Genomic DNA, 17,008 nt, shown 5'->3' on the forward strand with positions numbered 1-17,008 from the left:
GCAAGCAGCCACTTATACCCCTTTCACACTTCCAGCAAATAACCCAGGTTACTGTACATGAGCACGCAACCCAGGTTGCTGTGCAGTGTGAAAGGGGCCAGTTGAAATAATCCAGGCCGATCGACCTGGCATTTCAACTCTGGTAGCAAGCAGGGTTAAAACACAAGTTCAACCCAGCTCGTGATGCGAACGAGTAACCCGGGTCCAGTTAACTGCATATGGAGTGCTGGCGCATTAATGAGATCCTCTCCAAGTGCCAGCTTAGGGGTCTCAGGCGGGTTGCACCTGGGTGCCATTTTCCATACACTATTCCAATGTACTGGGCAGAGTGGCAATGTACTGAAACAGTATTGTAAGCGCTGCTACCACTAAGTAAGACGCAGAGAGCACCACTCAGATCTGGCCTGGTGTGATTTCGGCATCAGGGTAACTGGAGTGACTGCTGCAAGTTCTGGTCTGATCAGCTCTGCATCTCCAGGCTTTAAGAACTTACGGCTAGTAGAGGGGGACAATAGATACAGTAGTGCACAGGTTCTCAAAATCGGTCCTCAGGACCCCAAATAATGCATGTTTTCCAGGTCTCCTCACAGAATGAAAAAGTAAATATCTCCAACTATGGATCTTTTAAAAGGGTCAGTGAGTAATGACTACACCTGTGCACCTGCTGGGTGACCTGGAAAACATGAACTGTTTGGGGTCCTGAGAATAGAGTTTGAGAACCACTGCAGTAGAAAGAAAAAAATTCAATATGCCAACCAGCCATAACATTAAAATCACTGATAGGTGAAATGAATAAACATTGATTATTTTGCTACAGTGGTACCAGTCAAGGGGTAAGGCTATATTAGGCAGCAAGTGAAGCAGATATGTCGGAAGCAGGAAAAATTAGCAAACATAAGAATCTTGAGTGACTTTGAAAGACCTGAATTGTGAGGACTAGACGACTAGGTCAGAGAATTTCCAAAATGGCAGGTACTGTGGGTTGTTCCCTGGAATGCAGTTGCTCGTAGCTACCAAAAATGGAAGGACAACTATTGAACCAGCAACAGAGTCATTGGTGCACAAGGATCATTGGGGTGGGTGGGTGTGTGTGTGTGTGTGGGAAGTGCAGGCTAGCCCATCTGGTCTGACCCCACAGAAGGGCTTCTGTAGCACAAATTACTGAGAAGGTGTCAGAACACAGTGCATCACAGCTTGCTGCATAGCCAGAGACTTGTCAGAGTGCCCATGTTGAAACCTGTCCTCCACCGAAAGCGCACACAATGGGCAAGTGTCCGAACTGGACCATGGAAGGTGGCCTGGTCTGATGAATCACATTTTCTTTTACATCATGTGGACGGCTGGGTGCGTTGTTTACCTGGGGAAGAGATAGCACCAAGACACTATGGAAAGAAAGCACGCTGGCAGAGGCAGTGTGATGCTCTGGGAAATGTTCTGCTGGGAAACCTTGGGTCCTGGCATTCATGTGGATTTTACTTTGATATGGACCACCTACTTAAACATTGTTGCAGACCAAGTACACCCCTTCTCAGCAACGGTATTCCCTGAGGGCAGTGGTCTCTTTCAGCAGGATAATGCGCCCTGCCACACTGCAGATTGTTGTTCAGGAATGATTTGAGGACCATGATAGTTCAAGGTGTTTACTTCTAGATTTCCCAGATCTCATGCCCATCGAGAATCTGTGGGATGTGCTGGAAAAACAAGTCTAACCCATGGATGCCCCACCTCAAAAACTTACAGGACTTTAAGAATCTGCTAAGGCCTTTGAGCCAGATACCACGGGACACCTTCAGAGGTCTTGTGGAGCCCATACCTCTATGGGTCAAAACTGCTTTGGCAGCACAAGGGAGACCTGCACAATATTAAAACAGGTGGTTTATATTGTCAAGTTTCTATGGTGTTTTTTTTTCTAGTCACCATATGAAAAAAATTGTCAAATCACTGCTCAGCTTAAAATGAACACCATGGTTGGAATTCAATTAGTGGTGAAAAGTGACACATTTTTTCTTGTCTATCGCATATGCAAGTTTTCGGCCCATCTGATTGCAAAAGATGAGATATTCGCTCAAAAAAAAATACCGGTAAAAGTACGCATGAAAATGGGGACAAGTGCCTATAGGGCCAATGAAATGTCTGAAGGATGTCATTCACAGACTTATTGTCTGTACACACCCACCGATCCACAAACGATATATTGAACGCACACTATCATCCAGCGTGTACCCAGCTTAAGTAATACAATAGGATTCTAATAATGTTGATAGTGGTACAGGGGATAATGAATAGATTAAGCGTACTAATAATGTTGGCACAGCAGGAGTAAGGATTAGCATTAGTTACTGGAGAGAATATATGACAGTGAGATTGTGCATCCTGTTAACCAGCATTGGGAAAAATGGCGGGGGACGGGGGGGGGGGGGCTTAAGCGGTACAGAGCCATGACCAGCGCAGCAGCGTCAGTGAAGATCTGAGAAAAACTGTAGCTTTTAGTAACAAATCTATTTTATGTCCAAAGTAGCCCAATTTTAATTATGTGGAGGTGATCAACTTACTGTAGTAAAATTATAGCACAAAGCATATTTGTTATGTTACTATACATTTGCCATGTCGGAGTGTAGCAAACTAAATGAGTTGGCATCGAAAGTTTAGCATACTACAGTCATGCTTACAGTACTCACAATTGCCAGGGTCAGAGGAATGTGTTTCTATGTTGATCAGATTAATAGTGTTCAAGCCAAAAATGAGTGAGGCTTGAGTTATTGATAGTTCAATATAAACGGTGCTAGTCAAGTCCTTTATCAAACAGGTTCTAGCTGGTGAATATGGGGAGTTCCCTTCGCAGCACAGATATTCCTATTTATTTGAATATGAACATTTTCACATGGCTGATTGAATAGCATTGTCAGATCTCAATGTGCTTAGTTTAGTGCAGAGAAGTGTTCTCATAATAAAGGATGGTCAAGGAACAGATCAAATATCCAAGTTCCCTGATCTTGTCACACAGCCTGACTGTGAGGAATCAATAAACCTTTAAATAATGAGCATGAATGCACATCACTAGTCATAAATAAAAGCATCTCTCACCAAAAGACTATGAATGAAGCCATTTCAGGAGGCTCAATCTTCACAAGTTTGCAGCCTTTGAATTCACTAAGAGCTAGATGGTTATTAGTTATTTTATTGGTATAACCTCCAATACCTGTTAACAGGGGAGGGGGTGCAGATAAAAAAATAAATAAAAAAAACACAGACCACACAGTTTTAGCAATCCTTTATTGAGGGTAACAAGTTGGTTATGTTCACTGTATTGTATGAATCATCACAATATCATACTGGGAAGTTATCAGTACAGGTTTGGATCAGAGCAGATACTTTGATCAAGCCATTCTGTGTTCTTTCCCAAGAGGAAAGGAAAGGAGAGAAAACCCAAGTAGCCCGGCCAATGGACAAGTAGAGGTTTGCATTATCATGGATAACACTTTAATTTACAAACCTAAAATCTAATGAATAAATAAAATATGGTAGCAATAATCCTTAGATAAAACACACAAGACAAAATAAAAATTAGATAGGAAATTAACCAAGTAATTGGGATAGGTGATCTATGTACCAGTATGTAAGTATGCTTTCAGATTCAGCAAGAAAAAAAAAAAAGTTACAAAAAAATAACATGAATTTAATTTCAGGAGATAAATGAAAGAGGAAAAAAAAAAAAAAAAAAAAAAAAAAAAAAAAAAAAAGTGATGACCGCCATCAATTCAAAAACTACACAAAAATGTAACAAACATTCTTGCGGAAACAGATTAAAACAGCAGAATTTTCACAAGGCATCCACAGCATGTAAATCAATTTATACATTCCTTGTTGCCCCTCCAATAGCTTTATAGATAAATACTTTCTTGCTCCATTTTAGCATAACAGTATTTGACATGCACAACTTTAAAAAAATAACAAAAATTATAAATCAAGGTTATTGCAAAAATAGAATTAGACAATCTTCAAGTACCTCACGACAGCCACTCTTGTACCATGCCCATTGCTTATAAAATGAAAGGTCACAGAACCCATGAAAATATCTCTGTATTATTTGCTAAGTTTTAAAATAGATTATTTAGTAGTATATATATATATAGTCATTTCAAATTGGTAAATTGAGTTCTGAAAATAATGCAAAAATAATTAAGAACATTACACAATGCTACCATTTTACACAAATCAGAAAACTAGAAAAACACTTGAACAAAATCACAATTTACATTATAAAAAAAGGAGGCTAGGTTTGTAGGGGTTAAAAAAACCTGCAGCAGTAATCTAGAATGGGGAAAAAAAAACCTATACAAAAATTGGAAGTATGGAGAGTTTATGCTTACTTTAAGGGATAGAGTGTAGACTAGAATTAGGCAGCTTGTGGAACTCCAGTTGCTGGGCCGAGACTGCACTAGACAATTAAATATATCTTTAGGTTTGGAAACTGGAGGAATAGAACGAATATCCCTTAACATAACCATTAAACCATTGAAACAACCAAAGCCTTCCAAAACGGGAAGAAAAACAAAAAACAAAAATATACAAGTAATGTCTCATACAATTAAGTGTTTTTACATGCGTGTGGAGAGTTTAGTTCAGAAGTGCTGTACCATTGCAAGTACAACTGCATGCACCTCGATACATCTAATAAACTGCATGGCATCAAATTTCTTCCTAAGCTCTTTAGCACCAAAGGTACCTGCAAGACAACGTACTGCGAGGCCCTCCAGTTTAAGTGTTAATGAGTAATGTTGCTGTACGTGACCAGAAATCCTGAGGCTGGCAAAAATACTGCTAAGTGTGACAATTGTTATAAAACAAACCAATATATGGTGCAAAATACTAATCATTTCTTGTTTTGCCCATTTTGTACATAGCTGATGCTCCACCACAATCTCTTCCTTAGTTTGAAGAGATCCGTGATATTAAGTTTTTTTCCCCATTTATTCCAGACCAAAAACTTATTTAGGAGTTTTGAAAGGCTACCATGGGTCTTCTAGATCACCAGCACCCTACAGGAAAGAAAAAAACAAAAAATAAAAACAGAAGCGTGACTAAATTTACTACAGTTTGCACTGACCCTAGAGCTTGGCAACTCTTTTTCTTCATTTTTAAGGATTTAATGCAAACATTTCTAGTATAATTATGTAATATACCTGTTGGTTGTGGGTACACCTGATGCTTTGTACATTTAAAACAGTACAGAGGTTTAGTTAGAGAAAATGCAACTTGTGATGAACTATATGTTATGTTTGGGACCAACATTAAAGAAGGCAGCAGTGTTTGACTTTCAAATACTGAAGCATTTATTTTGTTACTGTAGTTTGCATTTAGTACAGAATACCAGCTACAGGGGGAGAAAAAAAAAAGTACAGTGATATAACAGTTAAGATTAAAACCAAATAAATCTGAGGGGCAGATTAATTTCAATTTAATGTGCCCCCGGGCATTGCGCAATTAGCAGCTATTTACGGTAGTGACATATCGGAAGTTTTCATTCACACCACTATGGAGTGCGAGGAAAAACTTGAGATGCTATTCTTGAACGGAACATTGCGTCTTTTGCACAGAATTGATTTCCCCCCCTTAGATGCTATAAAAATTACATCTGTATTAGAAGTGTCCACACAAATACCTTCAGCTAATTGGAAATTCCACTAGGTGGGGGGGGATGTCATTACAAATATGCATATGGAAACATAACATTGACCCAACTAAATTTGGCAAAAATGGCCTGCATCTGGACTATGACAGCAGAAAATGGCTTCAATTTGATTTACAAAGACCCACTTCAATCAGAAAACGAGATGTAATTGCGTTAAACCCTCTCTGTGCCATGACATACAGCAGACCAGAACAGTAGAACATTACAGAGCTGGCCCCTCCTAAATACTAGATGCCTGAAACCCCTTTGACCTTTCTGCACCAATTATATTTTATGTTTTAATCGGTGCCCCAGTCTCCAACAGTTCAGGAGAAGGGGTACCTGCTAACCTAAAAATCTTTCAATTTGGTTAGCTCTTATTGAACCCGATCTTTAAGGGCATCTGGGAATCTTCCCTGTCTGAAACTATCAACTGGAACAGGAAACTCATTATAATGGGATCACCACTGATTTTAAACGGCTTAACCCATTTGGTTTACACATTTCAAGCACAAACCCTTTCCATTTCTATACGGCGCTTACACAGGATAAATAAGTTAGATAAAGGGAGGTACAAATTGAAAGTGGACCACCTTCTGCAAAATGTATTTATATTTGGTGCATCAAAGACTGCCACAAATAATTGAGAAAACAAAATGAGTACGGTGGGGTTTTTACATTTAAACCCAAACTAAGTGTCTGACACCACTTTAAAACATACCCACACAATATCTGAGAGGGTAGAGAATCATGCAATTTGCATTTCTGAAAGTTATTCCACTTGACTGTGGTTCCCAGTAACTGCTTCACTTGCCGCAGAAGATTCTGTAGATCCAGAAGTTGATTCTTCACCCTGCATATTAACTAGCCTGTAACTACACAGCATCTCCTCCAAGAGTTGACGGTAATTTCCCCTATGATTAATTCTCAGCTCCCTGAGAGCTTCCACCAACTTCCCATGCGTTGCATTTTCCTCTGTTCCGATGGGGTCCTTATTTAAGATTCAAGACCCCAATGTCAGTACGCAAAAGGAAAACAATTCTATACATTACAAACATACATAATTCTGGTTCTAAAAATAAATTAATTTTCACTTCAACAGGGAAGTGCCTGCCAATCAATAGTAAAAGAACAGTCACATAACCCAAAGAGCCATCGTTACAGATTCGATCAGCCACAGCCAGGTACACTGACGAAAGTGTTTGGCATTAAAGTGTTTACATTAGGTTTCTCTTGACTTTGATTTTCCATTAATAGGTCTAATGTTTAAATAATTAAAATATACATTTCTATTTAATCCAAAGAAATTTGTATAAATGCACCAAACTATTTTATTTTTTTGCTAAACTGTCAAGAATCTCTTATAATGACTGGCAATGAGGCAAACAGAAATTACACTTCTGCCATTTTGAATCTCTGCTCTTTAGTCTCTGTAACAATGGTACTCTGCATTATGTATGTATTGTTTCACCTACTATGCTATTAAACACTAAGCATTTAATCAACTTCATCCCATCGACCAAAGAATGTATTTCTAATATAACTGCTCATCTACAAACCATTGTTAAGACAAGTCACATCATGTTCTGGCTAAATGAACCAAGGAAACTCTTATCTGATAGATGCTTTCTTCATGTGTCATTTGGGAGTAGAAGGGACACATGTATATTAATTTTGCTTATATTTTACGCATCATTCACCAAAAATAATGTTGTAACATCTAATGGTGCATACCCACGGCCAGATTTTTCTTCAGATCTGAACGATAACGATTTAAAAAATCGTTCAATCGTGCATATCTGAAGGAAAATCTGACATATCTGAACAATGCGCGTTCCCGATGGTCAGATAACGATATCTGACATCTGATGTGTTTGCAGTCAGACTTGGACGATTCCATTAATTTTAAGGCATTCAAAAATTGTTCATAGTTCAAATCGTTCATCTGACAAATCTGACTGTGTATGCTCCATTAGAGAATGTTTTACCTTCAATGTTTGCATTTTGTAATGGGCAGATTAAGTAATTGGAAATGCAACATTAAAGCAACAGACATCTCATTGGAAATACAGACACTTGATTTTATACCCAGTTCCAGTATTCATACACAATGGATTGAATGCCAAACGCACACTATAGAGGTACTATAGCTGAAACATTACATGACCTTGCTCTACTTGTGTAAAGAAACTCCTGTTTGATACCAGTAACAAATATCAGTGAGCACGGGGGGCAGTGCGATGATTTATTGTCCATCTACAACTTAAGTCATGTGTACAGTAAACAAGATATTAAAATTAAGGCTGCTATATCAGATACACTTCTGATCAAGGGACTGATGATTCAACTATTTCAATTCACGTGTTCAGATACCAAGAGGTGGCTTCTGGGAGACTTGTACTAAAGAAAGAAAACCACAAAAGTCCTGTAAGTTTAACAAGTTGTTACCAAGAACTTACCCCATCACTCTCTCTATGTGGATTCAACCTATTATAAACATCTTCGATAACACTGCGTCTGAAAAGACAAATCAGTTCCCCTCAAAAACAAGGTAAATTAAAAAAAAAAAAAAAAATTAATTTTAGGTCTACATTTACTGATGTACAAATGCTACTAACCATATGAAGATGAGTTGTATTAGGCAGTCATAGACCATCAGATATTTCAACTATCAAATTTGCTATAAGTCAATAGCATCCAGGTTGAGTTAATAAAACATCCCCCTCCCTCCCCCGCCCTCCCGTGGCATTAAACCCCAGAGCTACAAATTTCCTACCATTCACACTGAAGAGAAAAAAAAATAGTAAAATATATATTATGCTTTGCCAGCTTTAAAGATTATGAACTATATAGTCAAATGCTGTTTAGTATTTAGTAAATATGAACTCACTTTCCAGCTAAACCGCCTCCAGGTGGTAAATGTGGGATATTTTCTGCAGATAAGATGCGCATTACATGAGCAAGATCTGGCATTCCTTCCTCCCCAGCAGTTGTCATGATTTCTAGGAGAAATAAATGGTAACATGTTTGTTTTGGCTACAATGCAACAGAGCAGACACATAGCAACTCAGCATACCAAGCGTGGCTATAAATAGGAAGGTCAGTGTAAATATAGAACACCAACAGCTACTTCACTGCTACTATGTGCAATGCTCGTCCCAATTTCCCTTGAACCCTCGGACAAACGGTATAGTGCACACACTGTGCAATCTTCCAAACAACATATCAAGCATCGTCTAATCATTAACTATATAGTGTTAACATATCACCTGGTCACACGCTAGAGCAGGGATGGGGAACTTCAGGCCCGGGGGCCGTATAAGGCCCGCAGGATCAATTGGTCTGGCCCTCAGAGCTTTTTTCAACTAGCCTCATCTGGTTAGCAGGTTGCCTAGAATGGCACCCTGCAGCTCCCAGTGCTGCCTTGAGCATCCTTAGGACACTTCAGACAGTAACAGCACTGCCTTTACAGCTCTCCGGAGCATCCTCAGGATGCTCCAGGCATTGCTGTAATCACCGACGATTGTGGCCCCACCCGTGTGACGTCACACGGAGGGGGGTGTCCTGCACCAGGTCCGCCAATAATGTTATATATCTATCAAAATGGCCCTTGCCAGAAAAAAAAGGTTCCCCACCCCTGCGCTAGAGCTTACAACACTGCAAAGTTTGCGGGAAATAGTTGACTATACCCTCAGATTGAAGCCACAATAGCGCGCACACACTGGCCGATTTGTCATTCCAATCTGGTCGGTAAACAAATCTTTTAGAAAAAAAACAAAACCTGTGTACCCAGCGTTAAACAATACTGGCCCAATTTGTAGTTTATGGGCAAATCGGAACGACAAATCGGGCATATTCTTAAGTGTGTATGCCCAATTTGGACGCTCCAGCAGTCACATGCAATATCTTCTGGTTGGCCGTCCTGCACGGCCAACTGAACATATCGTGCATGTAATCCTAAATTGCGCAAGCGTGTATGTACTTGCATACAACTAAATTTTTTTATATATAATTGTTATCATAATGTTAAAGAATATTGTAACATGTAATTAGATTTAAAAAAAAAAAAAAAAAGCGAAATTTTTTGTGCTTTACATAAAATTGTAAAAAAGTAGGATACTCATTGGGCTCAATTCAATTCAACGCGAATTGCATAGTGCCGGGATGGAGATCCTGGCGCTATTCAATTCAGTGTGCCATTAACTCCGACTAAGGATTTCACTCACATCCCTCTTGGGGTGCGAGCAAAAATCTGACAAAACTCCTGGAGCGATGCAGTTTTCTGCCTTTAGCGCCGCCGAAACAGCATCGCACCGGGCTGTTGAGTGGAAAAATGCCGGTTCTCGCGACTAAACACCATGTTAAAGGCGCCAGGGGCGAGAGAACCGGCATTCTCCGACAATACAGAACACTAAATTGAATAGCTCTGTGAGCTCCCTCCCGGTGCTATTCAATTCGCGTTGAATTGAAATAGACCCCATTATGAGCCCCATGACCTACCACATTCTGCATCCACCTAATACTGTTTAGTGACCTGTATTCTACTCCAGTGTTTTGCATATTAACAGATTTCAAATTAATTGATCTGTACAGGTTGAGTCTCCCATATCCAAAATGCTTGGGACCAGGGGAATTTTGGATATCGGAATAGTCCGTATTTTGGAATAATTGCATACCATAATGAAATATCTTGGGACTGGGGACCCAAATCTAAACACAGACTGCAGTTATGTTTCATATACACCTTATACAGAAAGAAGGTAATTTTATACAATATTTTTAATAATTTTGTGCCTTAAATAGTTTGTGTACATTGAACCATCAAAAAGCAGTTTTCACTCAGTCATGCGAAACAAATTACATATTTCTGAATGATTGAGATACATACACACACATATACACACACACACACACACACACACAGTGGTGGCCAAAAGCCTTACATCAGTAGCCTGATCAGCTTAATTTTTTTTCGTCTGGCTACTCTGGGATAACATTTTATATGATTGATATCTTCATTCTTAGTTAAAGAACACAAATAGCCATCAACTTTTTTATCAAAGATTTTTTTTCTAACAAATTTAAATGGAAGGGGGGGGTTGAGAAGGACAGAAGGGGAAAGGGATGTTTGAAATTACATCCGAACATAACAATCACACACACAAGGAACAGCTGCCAGGAATAATCCGTGGGAGGTTTTAGAACTATAACCCCATTAATACATTTTCAATTAAATACATGGCTATTCTCAGAAATACCTGCGTTGGTCATCATAGAACTCACTTTTGTGCTGCAAAAATTTGAAAAAGGATGAAGCGATATCTCAGGGATTAGTATTTGGTTGGCCAGCCCTCAGACTTGAGCACAGACACAGTTATTAGGCATAAACAGGTTCTATAGAAAAGCCAGAGAGAGGATTTGATTCCGGGCTGCGAGAACCTTTATTACAGAGGTGTCCTTAAACATCTAGCCTCAATACACATGCAGTGTGAGATGCCTAACATGAGTGAGCCACCAGGACCAATGGTGTCTCACGAGGCTCTGCTAGCACGGAGCGTATTTTCGGCCGAAAATGCGTCTGGTGTCGCATTGTGACAATCTTCGCATAAAAAAAAACAAAAAAAACAAAAAGGGGCTGCTTGGCATGACTGCAGCAACAATGTATGAGGACACATCTATCTTCCTTTTCTGCTTGAAATTTCCTCCAGTTTCCTTCCACTCTCCAAAAATACACTGGTAGGTTAATTGCCTAATATGTGTGTGTGTGAGCATGTGGTAGGGAATATAGATGTGACTGGCCAAATATTCTCTGTAAAGTGCTGCAGAATATGTGTGCACTGTATAGAGAACTGGTAATAAATAAATAAATGGTATAGGTATACTTTGCCCGGAATCATTTGTCTGAGAAGGAAGCATTTTTGTTTGAAGTGTTCTAAAATACAGATGTGTCCTCTTGTAGCTTTGCAGTTTGTGCAGCAAACGTGCACATGCATCAAGCCATGCAACTTGCCCCGCATGCTTGCGCCACCCGCCATGCCGCGGGTGAGAGCACAGCACGCGCACCTGGTCGCGGACATGTGACTCGCGTCATACATGGCGCAATTTGCCGCACAAGCACAAAGATACAACAGGACACATGTATTTTGCCAAATGTAACATTCTTTCCATGAATTGAAGACCTCCAACACCAGCTGCTGACACGCAACCCAAGACCATGATTTTTACTAAATGTTTCAGTCAAGCTTAAACACTCAGATCAAAATTCTGTGTGCAAATCACTGTACACTGGCTTGCTTGATTGCCACAAAGACAGAAGTGACTAGGACTAAAAATTACTGTGCATTGTTCAATGGTCCAGGATTGCCGCTCTCTCTCCCAGGCCAGTTGGCACCTTCTTTAAAGCTTTGTCAGCAGCGATTTTCTCAATGCCCTCTGTTCTTTGAGACCAATCTTCTGAAGTTTTGCATGTTTAAACACTCGAAACATGCAACTTTGCTGACCATTCAGAAAGCAAACCCAGAAACTTGAACTTAAGCAATCTTGGCAGATCAGATCTTCTTAACTTTGACAAGTATCCTGCAAACTTAGACTGGGTAGAGCCAGAAAATCCACTTCAGCAAGCACGATCAACCGAACACCATTTTATTTGCTGACACAGGTCCACTTAATTGCTTACGATACATGAAGAGAACACTTCAAATTAGTTAAAAAAAAAAAAAAGGAAGAAGAAGAAGAAGTAGTGCGGGTATAGCATACATATTGCTTGCTGACGCTGATTGGTCAAATGGCGGCAGCACTCGGAATGGTGGTTTGAATATTAATTCAACAGTTTTCTGGCTGCAACTTTTTAGCAGCTATAACATACATACCTGACCAAGGTATTGCTGACGAAGTTCGATACACAACGATCTATAATATTACACTAACAAAGTAGAATGCACAAAATGTTGCCTCAAGCCACACATGGAGCAGGTAAGTCACCGCTGGGCCACCAGAGACAATATAACAACATTTCACCACTGTCTACATGATGAACATGTCAACATTAGGACCATGTCGACAATATGACTGTTCTAGTTTTCTGCAGCATTGCACAATCAAGGAAGCAAAATATACAATATTAATCAAACAGGAACATATAGAAATATAAGGAGGTGGCTTTGTTCCCCAATTAGTTAGAACAATGGAATAACTATAAGGAAGGAAATAATGAAAATATATACCTTCAATTCTTGATTCTAAATGCTTATCCAGCTCTGCATCTTTCTTGATGGCTTCTTCGGAAACTTTAGGGGCATTTGGAAAACAAACTAGCACAATGCTCATGTTATCACGACTTCCCTGTTTACAAAATAAGGGAATATAAATATCAATAAACAGTATTAGATCACATACTGCAGTCAGTGTCATTCGGCTGAGAGATTGGTGCGCACAGATCTAACTCTTTATCTGGCTATTTTCCTAACTGGGCAATTTATGCAGTGGACTTGATCTGTGTTCAGCCACCTATCAAGAGGCTGAACCTTTATGAACCAGCTATTTTGACGTCTCAACTGCCACACTGAAATATCTACACAAACACTATTGACTTAAGAGGGAGAAAACACCATTACTAGCAATGTGAGATGTTCCTTGCAACATTGTGCAGCTGTGCAAATGTCGGCCTGATGGGGTAGCGCTGCCAATCGCAAATTTACTGTGCACCACAATGGGGTGCATGGCAGAACTTGTGATATGCCATTCCAGAATACATCATGTCCATTGCTTTGAATTGAATTTCCACAAAAGTATCAATACTACTAGACTTTTACAGTAGCAAACTACTGTTACCTTCATGAGACTGTGTGATCAATATGCCACACACAGATAGTAGCTTGTTGGGCCACAAAATTACAATTGAACAATAACCATACACCTTTACTTCTCCCCTGACTGGAACTGGGCATCGCCTCTGGTTTCAGGTACCCGGGAGGCCTTTCAAACGTCAACTCACTCACCATTAACATAACACAGGCAGGGACACATTACCTATGCTACAAATAGAAAGCACTATAGTCACAAAGTGCGGTATTCAATTGTTTTAGACCCTATAAAATATCAGGGGTCATTGAAGTACTAATCTATGTTATTGTAGATTCAACTACAATGTCAAATTACCAGGCTAAACACAACACAACCCACCAAAAAACACGTTATCTATTACTCGGACCATAGTGTACACAATTATATAAAACCTAAAAGGATTATTCATTTTTGTGTAATAGACAGCAGTATACTCTGGTTACATTCAAAGCAATTACCTTTGAACATAACACAAAAACAGCCCATATCTCATATGGTTATTGCTGGGGACACACAATGGGGTCAATTCAATTCAGTGCGCTTCGAGTATCTCCGGGAAGCTGGTCCCGGAGCTATTCCACTGAGCATGCGGTTTAGTCTGGCTATAACAACTTAAGTCAGAGAATGGCGGTCCTCGCAACTTAACCTGGGTGTTTAGCCGAGAGAACCGTCATTCTCTGACTAAAGTGCCAGCCCTGGGACTTTTAGCGCCACACTAAGCTGGCGAACAGCCTCGCGGCCAGCACTTTAGTCGGATTTAACCTCGCACCCTCAGACGGGCGTGAGAAGAAATCTTAGTCTGCTTAACAGCGTGCTGAATTGAATAGCTCTGGGATCAACTTCCCGGAGATAATCACAGCGCGCTGAAGGAAATGAAAGACTCTCATACCGCACATAGAAAAGACTTGAGAAAAATATACACAGTGAACATAAGTGTCTCATCCTACAGCTACTATGAGAAGCTACACAATTGAATGAGAATGTCAAGCTATGAGGATATTCAGATACCCTTAAGAGACTCAAAAGACATTAATTTAATTGGTACAGGACACCAGCTTAATACAAGGTCTTCAAAGATGCAATAGGGTCCTGTGCTGGTGGTGTAAAAATATGGCAATTCAATTCTACTTCAAATATCCTCACAATTTACCAATCTATGGTATTTTGGGGGTGGTTTATAAATAAGAAAAAAAGATGCATGGTTAATAAATTGACTTCTAAACAAGATTTTCAACTTACAATGTAATATAGTATTTTCAAAGTTTTCAAAGACTCAAACTACTAAACAGAAATGGGCTTAATCACAGTTAGTATGATATTAGCAGTGATTGTTTGATAAAATATACAATCTGGCAATGGGAAATTTGGACGATAAGTGGTCATGCATGAAGGTTCAACACCTTACATCCATATTTTCTAAAGAACATTACAGTACATCTTCCAAAGTCTTCAAATAAATCAAGTCTCACCTTTGCATAGAGGTTCAGATTGAATAATGCAATCAAATACACCATTAGGGTAGTTTCAAATAAAACATTTTTACATATGTACATCAAGTAGTAATCCACACAATGGGGGAGATTAATTCAGCTAGATGCTGAATAGCCCCGGGAAGGAGTTCCCGAGCTATTCAATTCACTGCACTGTTAAGTCTGGCTAAAACCACTTAAGTCGTAGAATTCCGGTTAGCACGCCTAAAGCTGTGTGATTAGTCGCGCAAACTGATATTCTCTGATTAAAGTGCCGGCCGCAATGTTGTCAGCGCCGCGCTAAGCTGAAAAAATCCTGCATTTTAGTCAGACTTCTGCTCGCACCCTCAGGAGTGCGTGAGAAGAAATCCATTAGTCTCGCTAACAGCGCGGTGAAACGAATAGCTCCAGGAACTTCGTTAGGGCTATTCAGCATCACGCTGCATTGAATCGCCCCAATGTCTTTAACTGATGTTAGAAAACAGTTTATGAGACCCCAAATACTACAGTCACTGGAAATAGCATTTGTAGAGTATATTTATGACCGCATTTCAGTTCAAGAAATAGGGAACTTTACACTGAATTTGTTGGCATTAAATTTGGCTCATTTGATAACCTTGAAAGGCAGTAGTATATCCCTGTGCCTAATTGCACATACTATATAGGGAGTGTATGTTACACAAAGGGTGGACAAAAAGTTGAACTCGCTTATATAACTAAACTGGATTTTCTGGTTAGAACTCGGCATTCTAAAATGCCTGTGTCACATATGCCTCAACACGTTCAGAGTAAGCAAACGGTAATTGTAAAGCAGCACTAAATGTATTTGTAAACACAACGTATACAAAACTAATCCAAAAACCATAAGACGTGACTAAGCATAAACGTGCACATATTACAGGGTACTGTATAAGCCACCTCCAGCTTTAAGGGATTTTACCAGCAGAAAAGCCAGCTTTCAATTACTGCTATATAGAACTTTCTGATCAGATGAAGCTCTCAGAAGAGGTTTCACACATAGAACTGATCCAAACCAGAGAGCCACACGTTGTTTAGGTGCTGATATTTTCCAACACCAAAAGCTATACATATGTTCCACAAAGACTACACAATACAGTCACCTACCTTATGTAAACAGGTGTCCACTACAGAATTACACACTTTCTCAAGGTCATCAGTTAACTCAAGCCTATACTTGACAAATTCAGAAAGCTCTTCGTTGGTCATGACATCCCAAATGCCATCACACGCTAGTATTATAAATTCATCATCTTCTGCTCTTAGAATTTCATAAACCTCAGGCTCAGGAGAGACCAGCTGCTCAGTAGGACCCTTGCCATCTACACACTTGTAGTCATAGTCCCCAAGAGCACGAGAGACTGCTAATGATCCATTGACACGCTGGATCATGACACTGCCTCCGGCATTCTGGATCCTCTCCTTCTCCCTCGGATTGCAAGGTTTGTGATCCTGCGTGGAAAAACAAACTTGTCCGCTCCTATACAATACAGACCTAGAATCACCGCAGTTGATAAAATAAATGTGGCTTGGTGAAATGAGAACTGCCACCGCAGTAGACCCACTTCTGTCCATACCATTCCTTAAATCTGCAAAGTTGCGCATGTACTCGTCGATCTTTAAAAATCCAGTTCGAATGCCACTTTTAACATTTTCTACAGAGGGTTCTAGTGTGGATCCTGTCGTTTCCGCTGCCCTGAAATCTTCGTTATCCGTGATATGCTCTAACAAGTGTGACGAGCAGTAATTTGCAACACGAGACCCTGCGTGGCCATCATAAACCGCAAAAAAGGACCAGTCTTCTAAGCCGTGAGGGATGCCCACAACGGCCGTGTGAGCATCCTCCATCTCAACACGCCAACCCTGCATGCTGCTAAGTCCATATTGCAATCCATTTCCTGCGCCATGAGCATTGTGTTTTTCAGTTTTTGGTTTGTCCAAAAACGCCCCCATGATAAATATTCAATCTGAGGAAAGAAAAAATAAAAATTACTCAGAACCTAAAATA

At 39.9% G+C, this 17,008-nt stretch overlaps 1 protein-coding gene across 4 annotated transcripts in view; it reads right to left on the reverse strand.

Moving 5' to 3' along the window:
- Window positions 1-3,256: 3,256 nt before the first annotated feature.
- PPM1B (protein phosphatase, Mg2+/Mn2+ dependent 1B) overlaps window positions 3,257-17,008 on the reverse strand; it is a 38,651-nt gene continuing 24,899 nt past the window's right edge. For 3 of the 4 annotated variants that reach the window (XM_088477276.1, XM_088477275.1, XM_088477274.1), the window contains exons 2-6: window positions 16,108-16,967; window positions 12,895-13,012; window positions 8,562-8,673; window positions 8,131-8,188; window positions 3,257-6,662 (exon numbers count right to left, since the gene is read on the reverse strand). In XM_088477276.1, coding sequence (XP_088333402.1) covers window positions 6,444-6,662; window positions 8,131-8,188; window positions 8,562-8,673; window positions 12,895-13,012; window positions 16,108-16,953 — 1,353 coding nt within the window. In that variant the 5' untranslated portion in view covers window positions 16,954-16,967 and the 3' untranslated portion in view covers window positions 3,257-6,443. The remainder of the gene's footprint in view (window positions 6,663-8,130; window positions 8,189-8,561; window positions 8,674-12,894; window positions 13,013-16,107; window positions 16,968-17,008) is intronic. The other variant, XM_088477277.1, reaches the window with a different exon arrangement.

This window comes from Taudactylus pleione, unplaced genomic scaffold (genome assembly GCF_031769625.1).
Source record: "Taudactylus pleione unplaced genomic scaffold, aTauple2 ptg000201l, whole genome shotgun sequence".
Classification (NCBI taxonomy): domain Eukaryota; kingdom Metazoa; phylum Chordata; class Amphibia; order Anura; family Myobatrachidae; genus Taudactylus; species Taudactylus pleione.